At 36.7% G+C, this 21,793-nt stretch overlaps 1 protein-coding gene across 2 annotated transcripts in view; it reads left to right on the top strand.

Annotated features, from left to right (window-relative positions):
• The first annotated feature begins 247 nt into the window (after positions 1-247).
• PPP1R1C (protein phosphatase 1 regulatory inhibitor subunit 1C) overlaps positions 248-21,793 on the top strand; it is a 924,837-nt gene continuing 903,291 nt past the window's right edge. The window contains exons 1-2 of one of the 2 annotated variants that reach the window (XM_044075257.1): positions 248-722; positions 2,915-2,975. In XM_044075257.1, the coding sequence (XP_043931192.1) occupies positions 642-722; positions 2,915-2,975 (142 nt within the window). In that variant the 5' untranslated portion in view covers positions 248-641. The remainder of the gene's footprint in view (positions 723-2,914; positions 2,976-21,793) is intronic. The other variant, XM_044075258.1, reaches the window with a different exon arrangement.

Below are 21,793 nucleotides of genomic sequence, written 5' to 3'. Positions count from 1 at the left end.
TTGATCCATTTTAGCAGATGATATGCAAATTAAAATTTGTAGTTGTAGAATATGGGTTAAAAGTGAGCTGATAGTTTGCACAAACTGTACACAACATTTGGGCTGGTGTTTACAATGTTGTATGGATAAGCTTTGGTTTACAAAGTAAGAAAAAGAAATCTCGTTCCTAAAAAAAGTCTAGATCTGTGCTTATCAATAATTAACAGTCCATCAGCAATACTCCAAGGGAGCTTACATTGCACTTTGAGCAGCCTGCAAGCAATATACAGTGGATGGATTCTTTTATCCAAATCCCATGGTACAGGACCAGTCAAGGCTAGCACAGCATTTTCGATTAGCCTATTAAATGCTTGGCTCAGGCAGAGTGGAGTGGTGCACAATTAGTTTATTGTTCCTTGTGTGTTCAAGCTAAATAGAACTGCAGGAGTGTGGAAAAGCGAATACATCGCTGTGGATATGGAATAAGGGAGTTGCTCAGCTTATGCAGCTAGGAGGATCTTCAGTTGCTAACTCTGGGAACTACAGTCAGGCAGTTATTAGCATATGTTCAGTGTGGCTTTACGGAGTCCCTCAGTGGTTAATCACAGTAACTGCGCTCTCAGTTTTAGGGCTGCTGGAATCATTGTTTGCTGGCTGTCATAATGGAACCTAACAGTCCCAAAAAGATTCAGTTTGCAATGCCGCTATTTCAAAGTCAGCTCGATCCAGAAGCAGCTGAACAGGTAAGAGAAACCTCGCTGTAAATGATCGCAAAAGCAAGGAGCACAGTATACTTTAAATGTCATGTGTAACAATATGAATGCTTCAAGATCATGAAACTGCATTTCTTTCTCTTTTCTGTATGATGCTAATTCATGCTTTCTGGTAATGGTTAGCATGTACCAATTAACACCACATATATTTTCTTCGTTAAATCCACTCAACTCTTACTTAACTGTAGTACCATTTAAAGAAAACAGCTAATTATGACATGTTAGATAAGATAGCAGCTTGATGAAAACGAATACTGCTGTGTGTTGATAAGCTCTGCCTCGTGTCTCCTACAATGATCTGTTTTAATGATCCTGTAGCATTTAAAGTATTGTTAGGGTTCTGTATCTTTCAGGTGAGCTGATTAAAGCACCATCAGAATTATAGTGTACTGACTGATAGTGGTTTAAAAAGAGATTACAGCGTATGCTTCACATAGGTGACAATTTAAAGAGACGGTGCAGGCTTTGCTCCATTTAGATGAAATATGCAGTATATTCTTTTTAATAGTAATTTATGGGACCTACAGGAATGATCCTTTTAGCTTATATGAGTTTACAAAAATGGTGTTCCTTTCCTGTTACAATAATATTGTAGAACACAGATCTGTTTAAAGAGCTTCCTCCTGCTTTGAGTTATGGTAACGTATTGTCAGCATCAGAATATTCACATAGCATGCGTGAGTCAAGTTCATAGTAAACTGAAGCAGATAGCTCTGAAATTACTGATTTGATGTTTATACAACTAGATATCGACAGATGAATGACTATGCCTTTATCAAGAAATCCTCACCACTTAGTTTAAATTAGTTTTGTTGCATGTTGCAATGTTGCAAGGGAATGACTAATTTAAATAGTTGTTCTATGCCTTGGTGTGTCAACTACATAGATTTCAGAAAAGACCTGATGAAAGAAATCTACTGTCAGAGCATCCATCATATAACTCTCTATGAAGTGATATTTTTACATTTTAGCAGTAGACTGGTGTCTTTCTGACTTGTTTGCAGACCTTTACCTAATTCATGCTTCCATTATTGCTTTGCTTTACTCAGTCAAGACATTTTGTTTATGCTATATTTCTTCTATAGGACTTTTTATCTGGGCTTTTAACACTAGAGTTGGGGGTGGGGGTGGTTAGACATACTTATGGCTGTGGGCCGAATGACAAAAAACACAAGGCAGAATTTGACCTGCTATGTCGTAAACTGGTTTGAGCTATAACTAGCAGAACACATTCTACATTACTGTTTACACCTTATATATATGTATATATATATATATATATATATATATATATATATATATATATATGTGTATATATATTTTTTTATTCAGTGATATTTGCATTTGCAGATATGGAATACTTCAATTTATTTTTCTGCAAAAAACAGAAATGATGGGAAATGATTTATTGATTACTTTATGATATCATATTCATGTTATTAGAAGGTAATTCTCTTAACATGCCATGAGTGATGAAGTTAAGAGCAAGACATTAGCAGATCTTGCTTTGAAATAAAAATCATGATAGTAAAAGTCAAGTTTTATAAAGAAAAATATTTAAGTAGTTAAATGACAAAAATGAAACACTATATTATGAGAGTAAAAGTAGGGAAGTTAAAAATATCATGGAGTCTTGACAGAACGCCTTCAAACTGTCATCTCATTAGCCTTAGTATTGTTTCATGTGGCGAGTCTCTTAGTGACAACACCCAGTTTATTTGGTTAAGGTACCAAAGCAGAACATGGTGATTGTATAAAATTAAATTCCATACATTGTATAAAATATCTGAATTTTCAGTGCGAAGCAGAGGATTCAAGAGTCTGTCTTAAGAACTGTTAAATCACTGAAACATAAATGGACACAGAGCATGTGCATTCCTTCTACTGTGACCTTTACATTTCCAATACAACCATGTGATTTTTGTTCACTACCTGAATGTATTGTTTCAGAGTCATATTGCAACATAAAGGTCATATTTAAAGCAGACAAAATATTTCTTCTGCTTACTAACTAAGCACTTTTATGGATTTAGCACTGTAATGTTTAGAGATTTACCTGCATGAAAAAACTGAAATGTATTGTATTAAATGCATTCACTCAAAACAATATGTACTATCACTAAATCATGAAATCATGACATTCTAACTTGTTTGTTCATTAGATCAGGAGAAGAAGGCCCACTCCAGCATCACTGGTCATTCTGAATGATCAGTCATCACCAGGTACGTCATTTCCAGTCTCCTACAAAATATTGCTTACTCAGCATGTTGATCCATTACTAACATGTAACACCATGCCCTGAGTGTTGGATATATAGAGAAATGTATATTCTTGCTGTCACATATAATTTATGGCATTTCTGGTTAACAGAATATTGACTGCGTGTTTTTGTTCACTGTCTTTCCTATATACAGAATTGCATTACTGCATGTACTGAAGTGGGATGACAAATGGAGAGTTATAGCACTCCATGATTATCATCCAATAATTCTATTACTCACTGAAAGCAGTGCACAGATACCCCTGGGGGATTTTTGTGTATTATAAATGCTGGTATGCTAAGTGCAGTATTTCTTGCACACGTTTCATTTTTATTGTAACACCATCACTAAGTTGTCTACAGCAAACTTTTAGAGAATGGGTTTATGTTTCTAGTACTGTACGCAGCCCTATAATTTAGTACTGCATGACACCTATAGTGCAGTGTGTGTGTGGTCATTGCATCATAACCTTGATAGTTTGGAGCCAGAGGGAATTCTTCTCTGAAGTTGATCTTCTCCAGGTAATATTAATGTTCAGTCATCACACAAACATGCTGCCATTTTTTCACTATTTATGTAGGTATATCAGCACAGGGAACTGCATATACAGTGCTGAATAGAGCAGAACCAGATGGCTTCTTGGGTGGGGATGTGCTGGAGCTGAGGAGGACAATCATTCTGACCTGAAGCCAGACAGATTCCATTGCCACCGTGGCTGCTGACTTCCAAGTATTCCTGCCATTTATTTGAGCAGTGTATGATGATGGAGAATACTGCATGAACAGCAAGGCAGGGCTCTTGTAGGGTTTTGACAGTTTTTGGACAATTATGGTATGGCCTGCAGAGACTTGGGGGGAGGGGGGCAAATTGAGAAAGGATAAAAAATAACTGTGATGCAACAAATGGACTTTGTTGTGATTTGGGGAGACTGGGACTTTCAAAGAAGGTCTGTAAGTGATGAGGGTCATTTGAAGGTAGAATTTATTGACTGAATTGTTCACTGCATACATAATTTAGCCACCTCATGGATTACTTAGCAGAATTTTTCACTTTTGCTGAAGTTTCACTGCTGGAATGCAATTGTGTTCCATCTCTAACTCTTCCTCTGTCTCTTTCGTTATTTCTGTTTCTCTCTCTCTCTCTCTCTCTCTTAGTCTTATTCAGATATGCATAGACACACACACACACACACACACACACACACACACACACACACACACACACACACACAGAAAATGAGTTTGTGAAGCTGCTCACGAAAAAAAATCAGATACTGATATCCAATGCTGAATTGCAAATGTTAAACTATTGTGACTTTTGTAGTCTAAGCTTGTTGCAGGAACATCTATTTCTAATCTGTTGCATACAGCAGTCTTATAATTAACAATTAGGAGAAGGGGACTGTGAGAAAGGTATGATTAGTCATCTGTGCATCAGTATTGACCTATGGTTTCGGACATTTTTTTTTTCAATAAAAAGTCACCTAGAAATAGTGTATATTGATATACTATCCCAGACACAAGCAATTTCTTAAATATCTTGCACAGTAAACTATGTACAATAGTTAAAAATAACATCCTCGCCTCTAATGGCCTTACATCATTGCACATCAGGAGATGGGGGGATGGATAGGACATATAAAAATAAAAAAAAAATCACTATAACCCCATGTAATACATTGCACTGGGACACATCTGTCTCATCTCTGCTAATAGGAGGGTTACAGACTAGGTTTGGGATGGGACCAGTAGTGACTACGGGTATCTAAGATTGAGGATAGGCAGCACTGGTGGTCAAAGGATAGGGTGGACCCAAAAATATAAAACCTATATATAGATAGACCGGTAGACAGGGTTATATAGACAGATGTGTAGCATAAGTACTAAAGCCATGTGTCACAAAACAATATAGTCAGAAGTCCTTGTAATGGGCTATTTGTGCTCCAGAAGTAACCAGAATTACCTCTGTATGCAGAAATGGGATACCTATTTACCTCTCCAAGCAGCAAAGATGCAAGATTAGACTCCCCCTACACCCTTGATGAGGATATCACAAAAAAAAAAAAAAAACACCAAAGCCACGTGAGTTACTTCTATTCTGTTACATTTGCCCAATGATTGTTCAACTTTCTTTCTTGTATAATTCTATTCTAAAAATTCCAAGGTCTCATAAATTTGTGATTATTGGAGTGGGGGCTCTCTTGAGTTACTTGGTGAAGCCTTCACTGAGGCTGACTGGTCTGGTATCATAACCTGTCTGCATGCCTAACCAATGATATGACTTTTAAGTTCTTCCCAACCTCCTTCAATACATTACCAAGCTCTTCCCAAGGAAGTCAGGAGGGACATGGCTTCTACTAAAAATGGAACACACTGTGCATTTGTGTATGTATAATTGCAAAAAAAATCCTCAAACAGACTTTTGTAAGGCTCTCGAAAGCTACAGAGCCTCCAAAACGTGCATAAGCATTTAAAGACAACAACACTGCATCAAGCTTACCCTATTCATGACCTTATCTGTCAGACTAACTCTCAAGTACCTGCAAAGAAATACTACATATACAGCACTGGATTTGAGCTCAACAAAATTAAAATCAGTGCCATGTTTTTGATGTCTATACACCTCCAGCTGATGGCTCAAAATGTTGCCCTTCTGATATCTGAATGGAGTTTTGTTGACTGAAACAAATATTTTGGCTTCTTTAATGAATACAGCAAGCTTTTCAGCAGCTAAATAAAATAATCTACTCTTCTGTGTTCATCTGTAGACTGGACTTGCTGTGCAAGACAGGATGTACCTGAGAACAGATGTCAAAGATAGAGCCGTTCAAAGTAGTCAAACTACTGTGCAGAGGTAACATCAGTAGAAAATTGTATATAGTACAAGCTTCTGTGAGATACCCTTTGTAGGGGAAGTAACTTCCCAAATTCACAAATGCTCAGCAGTAGAAAAGCTACATATTACGTGACAGCTAACTAACTAACAAACAGAGTGCTATCGACTGCCAAGAAGGTACTCTTAGAGTTCTCCTATCAGATAAATGGCTTGTACTGAGCACAACCAAGACACCTTAGATCCTCATAAGGAATTGAGATTGTAGTACATGGAACTGGGCTGAAAGGTTGGGTTCTGGTATGCAGTCTTGTGAATTTTCTTCACCCTTAAAATGACTTTTGAAAATATCTACAACAACGCTCTGTGTATCCAATTATATAACCTACGAAGTCTCACTTCATGTTTTCTGTAATGTCCTGTCTTACATCCAGCTAAGACTATCACTTGACGCTCTTGCTGTTGTCATACTGACATCCCGTCTCAATGAGCTTTGTTCCAGCATGTGAAACATGATACTTAACAATCAACTGTCTTTGTTAGGCAGTGACACATATCTCTTTGTTTATGTCCCTGTCTGTCTGTGACATGACACTTTCATACTAAAGAAGCACATTTTTTTCTTGAGATTCTTTTAATGAATACGTTAAAGAATACAAGCAACTGTACTTTCTCTCTTATCTCATATTTCTTACATTAAATTCACTAGCAGATGTGGTTTACGATAACCAAATCTTTCTATGAGCTATTGATGTAACTGATAATATACAGTAGCTAAGCCGCAGTAATGTTTTTTGTTTTGTATGATTCCTGTCAGCCTGTTTTTCTATATTTTATGTTGTCATTGTATATGGAGAAAATTTGAATCCATTCTTTCACTCACCAATAAGGCTGTCTAGTGCTTCTAACAAACTCAGGTAATCATAGCACATAAAACATTGATTTGGGATATGCAGTGTGAGGACAACATAGTCTATTTATGTACTGAGTTTTCAATTTCTAGAGAGGAATAGGATTGTTATTACTATTTTTGGTGGTATAAAAAATACTACATTTGTATACAACACTCTTTTTTTCTTGTGTACCTTGCTGTGACTGCAAATGTAATGTACTCCCATTTTTTGCTAGATGGAAGATGGACAGATGTTGCACTTATGCTGTCAGTTATCTTTTTTCTTTTTAAAGTTATTCAGATTTGTTTGTTTAAAATACAGGGAACTGTTATTTTGTTATTTCTTTCCCATTTGCAGAAAAAATATATATGTTTTATTTATATAAGCACTATTCATTTTAGTTGCACAATGAAGACATTTTGCACCTGTGTTACCCTGATGTTATCTTTTGTTTGACACCTATGTTCATAGATTAATACTAAGCTGTTGATCTGGAGGATCCTAGTTAGAAGATTCTAAAAATTGTGATTACCCAAGAATATGAATAATTAAAAAACAGTTACAACACACTTAGTGAGTGCTTTAGAGGCAGATGTATGGTGTATGTAATACCTAACTTTGTTACCTTTAAATGATGGCTTGAGGAGCCAGACCTGGGGTATATTTACAATTGTCCATCCATTCATCTAGAATATGCTTAAAGAGGGTTAGGAACCTACTTCCTTTTACATACATGGGAAGTCTATTCCATACAAGAGGGATTCTTTGGGAAAAGTATCTCTTCCACCATGTCCAGTTTATATTTCTGTGGAAGTTTAGATCACTTATGTGAGTGTTTAGAGTCTTATTTTTTTGGAGATGTGCAGGACGCCACATTAAACTGGGTCCTTCGAGGATCTGTTGGTCAGGCAAGGTTCCCATTTCTAGAGTCTCTAAGAAACAGAAAAGAGGGAGAGCACTTTAAGGTGATTAGTAAAGGAAGACAGGCCCTTGACAGTCTTTGTGAGGTATTGCTGCAGCCTCTCAATCTGAGGAATATGCTTAGATAGTAAATACCCAAAGGAGAATTATACTATATTATGGGCCTGGTGAGGGAGGAATAGAGAGGATGGTAACTTATTCGGACCTTAAAGATATATCCCTGATGACCAGTCTGGACCCATAAAATAATTTATTTTTTTCCAATTCTTTTTATTGATTTAAAATGAATGAACAAATTATAACATAAGAGGTTGAGAGGGTGGCCTAATTGTTAGGGTGTTTGCCTTACAAACACAAGGTGCAGGGTTTGAGTCCCACAAGGGATAATTGGCTAGGCTTAAAATGGCTCGCAAGGGCAGTTAGCTTAGTACTAACCTATGAACATTACATTGTGAGAGAAATAAATAAGATGCATAAGCCAAAGAACAAAGTAAAAATAAAAAACAAAACTAAGATCAACAACCAGGTAACTATTTATAAAAGACATTTAAAATATAATTAGCAACAAAAGAATTTCCAGTAATTAACAATTCAGCTATTATTTATTTAATTGTCTTTAGTTTAAAAGGATTTCTGAATGACAGCGGATACTTGGTGGTCAAAAGATAGTAAATATATGTAAAATGGCTTGTGCTTCTTTTCATTCATAAAGATATTATGCATATCACAGTCTGTGTATGTATGCAAGTATCTATCGTGTTTCTCTCTTTCTCGCTATGTACACACACACACACACACACACACACATATATATATATATATATATATATATATATAAGTATATATATATATATATATATATATATATATATATATAAAGTATATATATATATATATATATATATATATATATATATATATATATATGTATACATATATATATAAAGTATATATATATATATATATATATATATATATATATATATATATATATTATATATGTGTGTGTGTGTATGTATCTATCTATATATGTGTTAGCAATATTTTTACTGATATACATGGTAAATATGGTAAATAGAACTAGATCATAGTAATTCATTAAAACAATTATTCTGCAAGTAAAAATATCACACTTTAACCACTCTGTAAGCTTCCTAGTTGAAGCTGTTAGGGTGTTAGTAAGTGTTCAACATTTTGCCCATTTGTTCCACATTATGAGAGGTAGCATTCCTCATTTAGACAATAGAAGGTTGCCAGCAAAAAGTTTTCAAATAAGGACACATAAACCAGATTCTTTCTCCAAGGAGGACATCCCAACCACCAATACAGTTAAATGAGTACTTTCATTCCTTAATTTAGTGTAACAGAACTTCATCAGATAAAACACTTTCCAAGGTTCACCCTTTTATCCTTAGCAGGAAACACTCAAAAAACACACACTTAAAATTGGGGACATATTCCATTAAAAAAAACATTAGTACACAGTGGTTAGACACCATGTTATATGTGGGAAAAATGGTGGATATATTGAGTGATGGAAATAAATACTTCAGAGTTGCTAAAAGGAAATAAATGTGGCTTATTCTAAAATACATTTTATGTTAAAGGGCCTACTAGTTGAGGGGATGATAGACATTGATATGCACAATTTCTTATGGATGGAAAAAATGATTATTCCATCCATTTTTGGGATACCAAAGATTCACATGAACGTTTCAGACCCTTCTCTTTGACCAAAAGTGCTAGCTAATGGGTCCAAAACTTATCCATTAGTGTTTATAGATCACAAGCTTAAGAAAGTTTGGATGGATCAAGCAGGGATCCTAAAAGATTCTTGGGATTTTTTGAACGGTATAAAGAATGCATTATATGACCAGGATTAGAAGTCACTATTGACATAGTAGATCTTTTTTCAGTGATACCACCAATATTGGGTTAGAATGGTTTGAAGAACCTCTGGTTGTAAAAGATGGATTTAACTCTGATGAGTTCAGAGTATGTTGGGAACTCTTGGAGATGGTGTTAAAAATAATTTTATCCACTTTGAAAGAGAGCTTTATATATATATATATATATATATATATATATATATATATATATATATATATATATATATACATATGCATATATAAATGCTAATCAGCTTTAACGCTCATAATGCCACAGTGTCTTCTTTCATTCAAAAGTTATTCACATTTGCTAAGTAAATAAAAACATGAAGCTAGATTCAATAACACCTACACTGTGTACACGATCTGAATTCAAGAACATCCCAACCACATTTATTCCACTTTCTAGTCACTCAAAAAGATTACACTAAGTGAACATGTAGTCTACACTTTGTGGTAACCTGTATGAATCACTGTTAATATTTAAAACTGCAAGCAAATCAGTAGGAAAACTAAAATTAGGAGGAAGAAAGTGTGAGTTATGCTTGTGTTGTCTGTTCACTCTGAATGGTGTACATTTAGTGTACACTTAGTGTAGGTGTTAATGAATCCCAGGGATGATGTTTGTCAACAAAATATATTTTTTAATGTAAAATTGCTACTGAAAACTATCTTGTGCCAAATAACATGGTGTTTGGAGTGTAACTGTAAATGACTTTGAATATGGTTAACTGAACATATTTAAGCAAACCATTACAACTGATTTTGCTGACAAAGCACACATTTATTTTTCATAATAGAAACCAAATGAGGATATCATTGTTACCTTCCACATTTTGTTCTGTTTAGCAGTTTTTATGTATATATTTGGTACCGGTGTTGAATGAGCTGGAGTATCTGTGTACATGTGCACACACTCACAACATGCTCGTGAGCACGCGCGTGCAAACACACACACACACACACACACACACACACACACACACACACACACACACACACGCACACACACACACACACACACACACACACACACACACACACACACGCACGCACGCACGCACACACACACACACACACACACACACACACACACACACACACACACACACACTATTTAATAAATGAGGACCATAATTAGTTTTCTTTAACATTTGTGCTAATAAAATATAGTGCTACTTGGTAAAACAGTAAGAAAACTAAATAAAAACAGAATAAGATAAACAGAGCTGATGAAAGAAAAAATAAGTTATTTTCTTTTTTTAGATAATTGAAATTCATATTTTCCGTAAAAGTAGAACTGTGACCATCTTTCTTTTGTATTTTATTCATACAAAGCAAGATATTAGAATTTGAAATCAGTCAATTACTTTTCATTTTGACATGGACATTATTTTAGGAGCATATGAACAATATTAGGCAAGTGATTACAGAAGCCATAAGATGCCGAGCCATGGCCACATTTAAGTAGGCACTTGTAAAATTGTTTGCCACCCTTTTGAGTAGTGCTGTATATGATAAGTCTGGTGTAAATTTATGATTACCCATCCAATCATCAAGGCTAGTTAAGACTATCCCTAAAGGTAAACAAAGCACTACTTTGACCTGTAGTGGCAAATTATTCCATAGGTTGGGAATACACTGAGTTATGAACTGAACCCTTCAGAGTGTCTTTATTTGCTGATGTAGATTTAGATTCCGTGTATGTTTGTAGAGCCACTGTTTTTTTGAAGACATAAGAAGTCAAATTGGATTGGGGGCCTTCATGGCTCGAAAAGCAAGACACAAGTCATCTTAAAGCAGGTAGGCTGCTGAATATAAGGCGAGTTGTGCTAATCTACTTGAGATGAAACTGAGGTAGAAAAAATCAAACCCTATAGCCTTGACTACAGGAAGCAGCTCATTTAAGTGCTCAGATCCTTGCTCCTCTGAGCTAAGTGCTATATATATATTCCATAGATTTGAAAATGCTGAAAAATAAAAGTGAAGCATTGAGCATATCCGGTCAGGGTATCATTGGATTATACCAGTTTACAAAACATTTGAACTTTGGTCATACTAATTTATCTACTACCTGTCTTAATAAATTGTATTATATGGGATTATATTTCAAGCCATCATTTTCTTTTCCTGTTTTTAGTCAGCCGGGAAACCCACTGGACACAAGTATCTCTATTCAGGAGCAACCCAGGAGTACTCTCTGGTTAAATTACTTCCTCACAGGCACACAGATGGCAAATGTAAAGTGAGCCTTAATCCTCTGTGTTAAACTCTAGGTATCAGCTTACAGACTTGAATATACACTCAGGAGTAGGCACTGATGTAAGTACAGAAATGAATGATCTTAGAGTTTACATTTTATGTATCACCACTATGCAGGGAAGTTGTATGACACGATGGGAAACATATGAATAGTTGCGAGTACAAGCCCTACATACACTCACACACACATAAACTCACACACTCCTTCCCTTCATTTTGGATTCCTGTAACCTAATCAGTTGTGCCAAGTTATCACTCACCTTAGGTTTCTGTTCCTTGCACAGGCAGGGTTCACTTTAAATTCCCACCTTCCTGCAGTTACATTCTTTTCACAGGCAGCTGGAATAACTCACCTTCTCTCTTGCAGTTCTGTTTCCACTACATTCAGAATAAATTCCAGTTTTTGCCACTATTTCATTTCATTTGGAGCCTGTGGTCCCTCGAATTTCCACCAGTGGTATATACTTTATTTGGGCTAGTCACCCTTCTCCCTTGCAGTCCCATTCTGAATACACACACAAACACACTCTGTTTTATTCCCTCTTTTGTTTACAGTCCCATTTCTGGTACAGACTATTAAGTTTAGTGCCCTCTTCTTGCAGTCCTACTCCCGCAGCACAGGCATTTAGGGTAAATTCACACACCCTCTTACAGTCCTGTTTCTAGCACAGAAATAACCCACACTATATTCCAGTCCTGTTTCTGGCAGTTTATAGTGATACTCCATCTTTGTTGTAATTTAATTCCCAACACAAAAGCTATTCAATTAAAACCACTCACTGCCACTTGCAGACCACCTCCTGAGCCAGTTAGTTTGAACTGTTGCCTCCCCTTTGCAGTCCTGTCTGTGGAAGATGCATACACAGTTTAAGCTCCTCACTTAGCTTTTTTGTTCAAGCTCTGGCACAAACAAATCAACCTTGAACCTTTACCTCATGATTTTAGTCCCCATCACCTCCCATTTTATACTCATATTTCTTCCACATGGGCAGTATGCAAGATACTATGCTGAATTTGTTCATGTATACAATGTATAACCTCCCACAACAAGTGATTAGTCACCATTTAGTCACTTACAAGTCATTTTAACTTTGCTAGGGCAGTATACAACTAATATGCACCATAAATGCTGCACAAAATTCATGCTGCTCCAACAATTTAACACAGTCTGCACTGCAAATACGATAGGGTTGGTGATAGCTGTCACAACACACTGTATGTGATAAGACAGTCCCTGCACCCTCACATTGTTTGCCTCTCCTAACTACATTACCTACAGCTACTAAATACACATATGCAGGTTGCAAGGGACAGCCAGTGCTGATGCCATGAATGGAATCACCGAGAACACCATTGCAGGCGTAATTCATTTATCAGTGCACTGATTAAAACTGTGAATCAGTGCACAGTGGTGGAACTACTTTTGTCATTGCAAATTCAGGAGACACCATGTTTCTGAATCAAAATCTGCCATCTTCTCAGCTCTGCACAGCTAAAGGTACCATGCACTATGCATAACATGTTTGTGAATCTCAGCCACTGACACTGATAATGTACTTCTGTGATTTTAATAACTGTTGTATTGTCTTTTGTTTCTGCTGCATTGAGAAACTATACATTTTAATGGAGCTTTCCTCCCTCGGTGTGCACTGAAAAAGTAACTGTCTCTGGTGGGTTATCGCACTAACAAAAGAGTAATAGAAAGAATGAAAGGTAGATAGATTAGATAGATGGATACATTTATGAGCTTTTTGTGTTGAACCATTTATCTTGGAACATGTCAAAGATGTAAAATGCATGACCTCAAGAGATTGTCAACTATAAATGCAAAGACTGAGTTGAAATATATATTTTCTACTATTGAAAAAGGGAGAGAGAGAGAGAGAGAGAGTATGAAAGAGAAATAAAGGAAGAGAGAGAGAGAGAAAGACAGAGAGAGAGTGACAACAGTTTTGCTTTGTTAGACCACTCACAGATGTATAAAAACATTTTGCAGTTTGTCTTACTATAACATTCTCTTATCTAGTCCACTATTAATTTAAAGTCATTGAGAGGATTAATTGAAAAAGATTTGGAAAAGATTGTAAAATGTGGAAGTAATGAAGAAAGTTGGGCATGGAAAGAATTGGGGCCTTGTTGATACACTGGTATGGAACAGTGCGATGAGAATTAGGAGCTCGAAAGAGCTGTGCTCAGAACAGTACAGCTGACGGGACTTGAATCAGGCATAATAGGATTTGCAGACAATTACATTCACTGGAGAATAATTTATGAAAACTAAAGGATAAGGCAAGTAATTGGAAAAGGAGATCTAAAGGGACTACACAGACAGCAAGTTATGGGAAAGGGAAGTATGCTGGGAAAGGGAACGCTAACAGCAGATCTGGTATAGAGAGGAAAGTGACTATGGAGTTAGAGAGTTATAACAAGGAGTGGTCAAGGCCTGCAATAAAGGACTGGCTAGAAGTTGGACTAGTTCTTCAAGAAATATTAGATCAAGGAGCGGGTAAGTAAGAAAGTCAGAGGAAGGATAAGGGAGGTCGGAAAAGTGGCAACACAACCATGAATAGGGACAACCAGAGTTAGACGGAGTCAGGAAAAGGACTGGGAGGAAAAAGGATTTGTATTGCAACTACATATGGCAAAAAAAACTAAACACACAAATTCATCAAAATCCCAAACATTCAAAAATCAACATATGAACCACACTGATGCCATTACATACCCTTACCAATGACTGAAATCCAATGTAATTTCCAGCAGTTTGCTCAATGAAGTAACAAAAAAATGCCAAAAATATTCAAATTCAGATAAAAGGACATATTGCAGAGGTCTTTACCCCCTCCCTGCACTCCCAGTTGGAGGGGGGGGGGGGTAAGCCTTAGTTATATTAATCATATGGTTGCACAATGAGAAAGAAGCAGGTTTATAACTGGACAGTTCTCTGAATTGCACGGATGGCTCATCAGTAATATGTACTGCCTTGACAATTTTTGTCCCCAAGAAAAGTGATTTACAGTAAACTCTCAGTTAACTGGCACCCATGGGGATTGGTAGATGCTGGATAACTGTAGTTTCTGGTTGCTTGAGAGTTACTATTAAAAATAGGTCTGACTAATGCTGTAACCTATACTATTGGTTTGGTTTGACTTGTTCTTAGGTTGGGGAGAGAGGGAATTTATTCCTATCTTCCTTTTTAAAACTCTAAAAATGTAAAGCATGTTTCTGTGTGTGTGTGTGTGGGGGGGGGGGGGGGCAGAAAATGCAACACTTTAAAATTGGACTGTATTTCTTAATTTTTTTTTTTTTTTTTGGTGGTTGCTTGAGAAAGCTGGTTGCTTGAGTTCTGGTTAACTGAGAGATTACTGTATATCCTAACTGACAATAACAACTAATGAGTTGAGATTCAACATATTGCCCCCCCCCAAAAAAAAAAAAAAAAAGAGTGTGAACAAGCCAGGCACTTAGAGATTAGGTGTGAGCGAGAGCACATAATAAATAGAAGGGGCAAGATAGCTGAAGTGGCTTCTGTAGGACTGACATTTGAGATGCAGACTTTGCTGAGGTACTTCATTTGGTCTCATGTGGAGATCTTTGTGAGAAAATGACGTGACTTGGATAACTGTCAACATTTGCAAGGCCTATCCAGTGTAACAAGGGGGCTACAGGTTAAAATGTGAAAAGCACAACAGGGAGAGACAGGTTAAGATGTCAAAACACTGAGCCTCGACAACAGGAAAATAATAAAAGGCACACTTGTCTACTTTGTCCAGTTTATTCCACTCACTAGTGCCTCGTCCTTATAGACTTTAAGGTAGATAAGACCATTGTTTCCTTCATTCTTTATATACAGCCCATTTAAGGAGCATACCTTATTAACAGTTACGGAGAGACATTCCATATGATTTCAAGACCCTTGTGGGAACGCACACTGCGTTTCTTAAAATCACCATTTCTATTCTCTTCCTCCTCAGCAGCTTCATTTTCAGTAAATCATCTTTTGGGAAATTGCAGTTCTCAGCTTGCAAATATGAGGTGCTTAAGATATTTGCTCAGGAGTCCACTGTATGCAAGTGGACACTCAAGTTTGAACCTATGGGACTAGATTTCCTTTACCGCTGTGTTACGTAGCCAACACTGCAATAATTAATAATGTGTAGGTCAAGGTCGCCTCTTAAGACAAATGAGGACCAGTAGGTGCGCTCCAGAGGATGATATTTTTAATGCTGTGGGCACACTCTGAATGTAAAACAGTACAAAAGAAAAACTCTCTGCAAATGTCTTCAGGTAGTGGTGAATAGATACTGGGTTCATCCAGACTCCTCTTCCTTTGGTTAAATAAGTCACTTAGATGTGGCTGAGTTGTCTGCCTTCTCTGAAATCATGCCAGATCTTGACTTCTTCATATAGGCCCAACAAAATATCTCTCTTCTTTTCACAAGGCATGTTTTAAACTTATGATCAAGACTGGTATGAAGTCAAGAGTCCATGAAGCTGGCCAACACCACAGTGTTTCCTGTATTCTGGATGTGACAATACAAGCAAGACAACTAAACACTCTGTCCTGTGGATTTTCTCCTGCTCTACAGGGAAGTTACTTTATGGCAGTGTGCGAATTAAGCATTGTTCAAACTTTTGAAAAATATGTAATTGCAAGCCATCCCCTAATAAACAGAGGGAACAGCACCACCACTGCACCACTGCTGTCCTTGACTTACTCCAAGCCTCCAGCTTGCAGTAATGGTCTACCTGTATGCTGGTACTGGTACTGCATGCTACTGGTCTTTCCAACAGGTATTGATTGCATTACTAAGTCTGATATACAAGTGGAGCACCACCTGTGCTAGAAAGGCCTATTCGTTTGAGTGGGACAAGCCAATACTTAGATATTCAATGCTAATGGAAAAATGTTAAGTTCTACAAAGCTACAAGGCTATGTCACATCTCTGAACTGAGCATAGTATTCTGAGATTTCTCATTTGCTTGTGTGGTATGAGGAATCCTGGTGTCCTTTTTAATGAATTAGGCAAACTGCAAACCATTGGCAGCACAAACAGTTTTGGAATCTGGCACTATGTATGAGGATATAATTGGATACTATGGCAGTTACAAGAATCTTTTATATATCTGCAACAAGTGGAAAAGGGGAGAGGAGAGAATGCCTCAACATGCTTTCCTGAACAGCTCAGATCAATAGCTACAAAAACTTTTTGAAAAAAGGGCTTTGAACACAGCACAAAAATAGTGTTAGCTTCAACTAAGATGTAAAGTTAGGTCCTCTGGATTATCCTTCTGGCTGCCTGGTCACTAAGCTGAGAAGATTAATAAGGGTACAGCAAGTGCTTCACTACATCAACTAAGCCAAAATGAAGTAGAAAATTATCCTCAACACGATACCTGAAAGTAAACGGACAAAGGGAAAAGGAGATGGTGCATCCCACCCAGATCAGAACTCAAATGAACTGCTATAGAACCTTTGGTCCAGGGCTTTGAGTAGAGCTTTGTCTGTTTATGTGAATCATGTATATGTGACAGAGGAGATATTGTTAAAATAAATTAATGATAGAGCAGTTGAACTGGTGATCTTTGGATGCCCTAGGTTTGAATCTCACTTAGCACATGCTTTTTCAGTGTTGTCCTGGACTTTGACCAGGTATTTGCTTTTCTGTAGCAGTTTATTTGCTTTCTGGCTCAGGAGGTGTGCTGATGCACTTTGACCTTTCCCCTTTGTCTGGTTGCTTTTGAGTATTTGTTGGGGGAGTTATGTACTCCTTTACATTGACTGAGGTGATGTGTTGATAATACTTACTGTGTTCCCATTTGTCTAGCTAAATACTGTCTCGAACACAAATAGTTTTACATCAGAGAATGAACTGTGAAAAACAAATTGCCATTTACAAACTCCAGTACTGACTTCTGCAAGTGATTTTTATGAATAAAAATCTTTCTAAAGACTATTAGGGGAGTCATCCATTAAAACTTTAAGTAACTTAGTTTTAAATCATAACACATTTTTAGTTAGAAATAGATTAGTTATTAAATAAACAAGCATCATACAAATCATAAGGAAGCGTACTAATGAAATATGAGTGATAGAATGACATTGTCAGGAAATGAACTCTGTAAGTTTTATTTTAAAATAAAAGCAAAAGTCTTTAAAGTTTATAACTGAGACAGACTAATAAAGGTCTTTCCCCACTTTTAAAAGCAATAAAACAGTGAATGGGCAACATGTCTTCAACACGTCTTTGTAACTCTGCCTGTCACCTGTCAGTTCTTAGTAAGGGGAGCCAAGAATGCCTCTTTCCTAATGATATGCCAATTATGCCTACTTCCTAATGATATGCAGATCCTACCTCCTTCCTAATGATATGCAAATCCTTCCTTCTTCCTAATGATATGTAATCCTGCCTTCTTCCTAATGATATGCTAATCCTGCCTCCTTCCTAATGATATGCATCCTGCCTTCTTCCTAATGATATGCAAATCCTTCCTTCTTCCTAATCATAAGCAGATCCCAAAAGTAAGAAAGATTATATCAGTGAGTTCAGTTTATAACTATGTTATAATAATATATGCAGTGAACAGCAACAGCAGTGCCTTATACAAAAGGCATAAGTTAGGTAGATGAACTGGCTTGGGCATGCTTAATTCAAATGAAGGAAGAAGATTAGAGACATGGCATGCATTTTAAGTGTTTGTGTGTATGCATGATTATGGGGCACATGTGTGTCTGTGTGAGTGTATGTGTGTGGTGGATTTTATGTGGCAAAACTGAAAAATATTTTCCCATACAATGAGATTCGGCTACACAGGACAGATTACAGGAAATCCTTGAGGCTAGCTCTTTAAATGGTTTTAAGGATGACGCAGATCCTAGATTTCAAATATAAAATCTGTAATGACTTAATATTGACTTAATATTTAAAATGTAATAGGTGTTTAATAGATTAATGGACAGAGCAGATGGACAAAACAGCTGTAGGCTTCTGTCATTCTTTCCTTTATTTCTGTGTTCCCTAGCTCATAGCCTGAGGTCAAATTCATTATGCTTAGTATAACTGTCAATGGTGCTGTCTTCTTCCATCCAACAAAATTACAAGCCTGTTGAACCATAACTGCACACTGCAGAGTCACTCATAGCTTATAAATGTCTTGCCCTAACCTAGCGGATGCAGTTTTAGACAGATCATTTTGCATTTGATTTATCCAATATCAGTTCACTACTTGTAGCTGCCTGATGTACAAACTGATTGCAAATGTAATATGTTGGCTGCTTTGTTGTATAGGACCATTACTGTGATTTCATATGCCAGTATAAGATTGTTCTTTCACTTCTTCTGTGGTTGTTATATGCATAAGGATGATAAACATATGCATAAGGATGATGCACGCAAAACTTATATTAATGTCTTGTTTAATATAACCATTGATACTATTTTATGTATAGATATGGGTACAAAATAGAAATTTGATGCTTTTTAATAGCATAGCCATGGTGGTGCAGGGGTAGCATTGTCACCTCACAGCAAGAAGTTCTCCCATTCGATTCTCGGCTGGAGTGCCTTCTGTGTGGAGTCTGCATGTCCTCCCCGTGGTCAAGTGGCGTTCGAAAGACATGCGTGAATGGGTGTGCCTTCGGTGAAGGTTGGGCGTCGGGCTGGCACCTCGGCACCATAAAAATCGACTGCCAATCATTAGTGGACCGGAGTTCCACTGTGGCGACCCCTAACTGGGAAAAGCCAAAAGAAAACAACATTAACCAGAGGTCTGAGATATCTGGGTCATATTCTCTTGAAACGTACAGTGTTGGCATGCTACCTTTGTTCATTGCAGCAAAATTAAACATGTTTCATGCAATTCCTTTTAACAGGTATTTAAAAGATGGCGCACTTAATATTGTTTTATTTACTCTGGTCACACAATGTTGTGATTCTGAATATCATGTCTGCTATTAGTATCGCTTTCGAAAAAGGCAAGGCATGAGTAACTCATTCTTTTAGTACTTTGTTACTTATAAAGCATAGCAGTTTTAAATCATTCAACGAGCGATGACATATAGCGAAAAGTTATCCCACAATTAATACTTTTGTGTCATGTCCCATCAGGGCCTTATACTGTTATCATGTAGTAGTGACATGGGAAGAACCCCATAAGGCACTGAATTGGTGATGCTGTAAGCTTACACAGCATATCAGCTGTAAGTCGGTGGGAAGTTAATCTTTACAGTTTACAGCCCTTTTTTCTGTACTAGCACATGCTTACAGCAAAGAGAATTATGCAAAAGATGTCATGCAGTATATAAATGCACATGTCGGAGCCTTCTCATTACCATATTTGACTGTCAGGATTCATTTATTAATAGAAGAGTTGTGAGCTGTGCACTCAATGTTCTGTTACTAGCTGAACCTTCTGACAAATAATTTCCATGCTGTGATTTCTTCAACATATGACATAATTTATGCATTTTTTTCTATAGTTTGCATTGCTTCAGTGACGCTGTCATTTTGTAGATCAGTGATTATATATTAAGCTGTTTCAGTGCAACAGGTCACGTTAAGGGTATAGGGGTATGATTATTGGGTAAATGTACCAGTCCACACACATGCAGTTATTTTAACTCGGAGGTTACAAATGTACTTGTAATCTTTTTTGACGAGATTAACTAAATAGTGGGACTGCTGCATTGGGCATCTTGCTTTCTGTCTCGACACATATCTGCCTGCCTGTCAGTTAGGCAGACTTTACTTGTCTTATTTATTGATTTAGATTTGTTGACTATGGAGGAGCACTGATCCATATGCACCAATTTCAGGATCTGCTCTGAAAAGTAATAGAAACAATGACAGAAAATAGTTGGTTACAATGCAAGTCATGGCATTTTGCAAGAAAATAACTAATGATAAAGCGGGAGACAGGATATCACAGGCTCACTTTTGCAGGCTTACATAAAGTGACTGTACCCAGGTAAACTAACAGTAAAGGATGTTCACTTATTCAAAATGTGCTTTACTGTTCTGTTAGGGAAGTACTAATATATGTGCAGTATCAGTACTGTTGTTGAGATTCATGCCATAAAATGGTTTTAAGTGATGACTGATGTTTGAATCCTGAATCATTAACCACGCTCATCAGTACAATAAGTCGTAAACTTGCCTGCCTTGTTAATTTCATTTTCTGACTGGGATTTTTACTTGTGGGCTGAGCTGGGGAAGTCGCACGATTTTGCTTTTGTTGTGGGTTTCAGTGTAACAGGGGTTTATTGTAGTCAGTTTTACTTTGAAACATTTTCAACTTGGATAATATGTGCCTTATTTACTTATTTGTGTGAATGAATAGTGTCTCTCATATAATTTTCTGTTTTAGGTGAAATGGTAAATCAAGAGAAAAACTACTATATGAAGTATTTATTGAATGTTTTAGATTATTTATGATTTGTACTAGACGTGTTGTCAGACTGTCACTTAATAATCACATTTTTGCTGTTTTTTTATTTAAGATGATGAGGATCTTCCTTTTATGATGCATATTCTTCATGGAATGTATAAATAACATGCATTGACAGCTTTCCGTATGAATTATACCTTTAGTTTAGGCAAGGCATTATGGGGGGATGGGACATCTGTTTTCAGATGTACTGCACTTCTCATAGTATGGAATTTCAGGTCTGGTTTGTGTTAAAAACTGTAACCACACTCTCATCATTAAAGCTGCATGGACTAGATTAGTGGAAAACATGGCATGAATATTTTCTTTCAGTGTGTGAAACGTATGAATAGTGTGGCAGTATATCTAATAAAAGATCTGGCTTTCATGTTTCTGGAAAGACAGCACACTGGTAGAATAACTGACTTTCATTAAATACAGCATATCTTACATCATAAAAACAGCAAACATTAACAACATACAGTGAGTGACTGAAGTGATTTTCTAATTTTACTCAATGCAGTGAAACTAGGCTGCAGATTAAAACAGAAGGTAG

The sequence above is a fragment of the Protopterus annectens genome, chromosome 6.part0 (assembly GCF_019279795.1).
Source record: "Protopterus annectens isolate FY-2018-M chromosome 6.part0, PAN1.0, whole genome shotgun sequence".
Lineage (NCBI taxonomy): Eukaryota > Metazoa > Chordata > Ceratodontiformes > Protopteridae > Protopterus > Protopterus annectens.
This window is presented reverse-complemented; position numbering and strand designations above follow the sequence as displayed.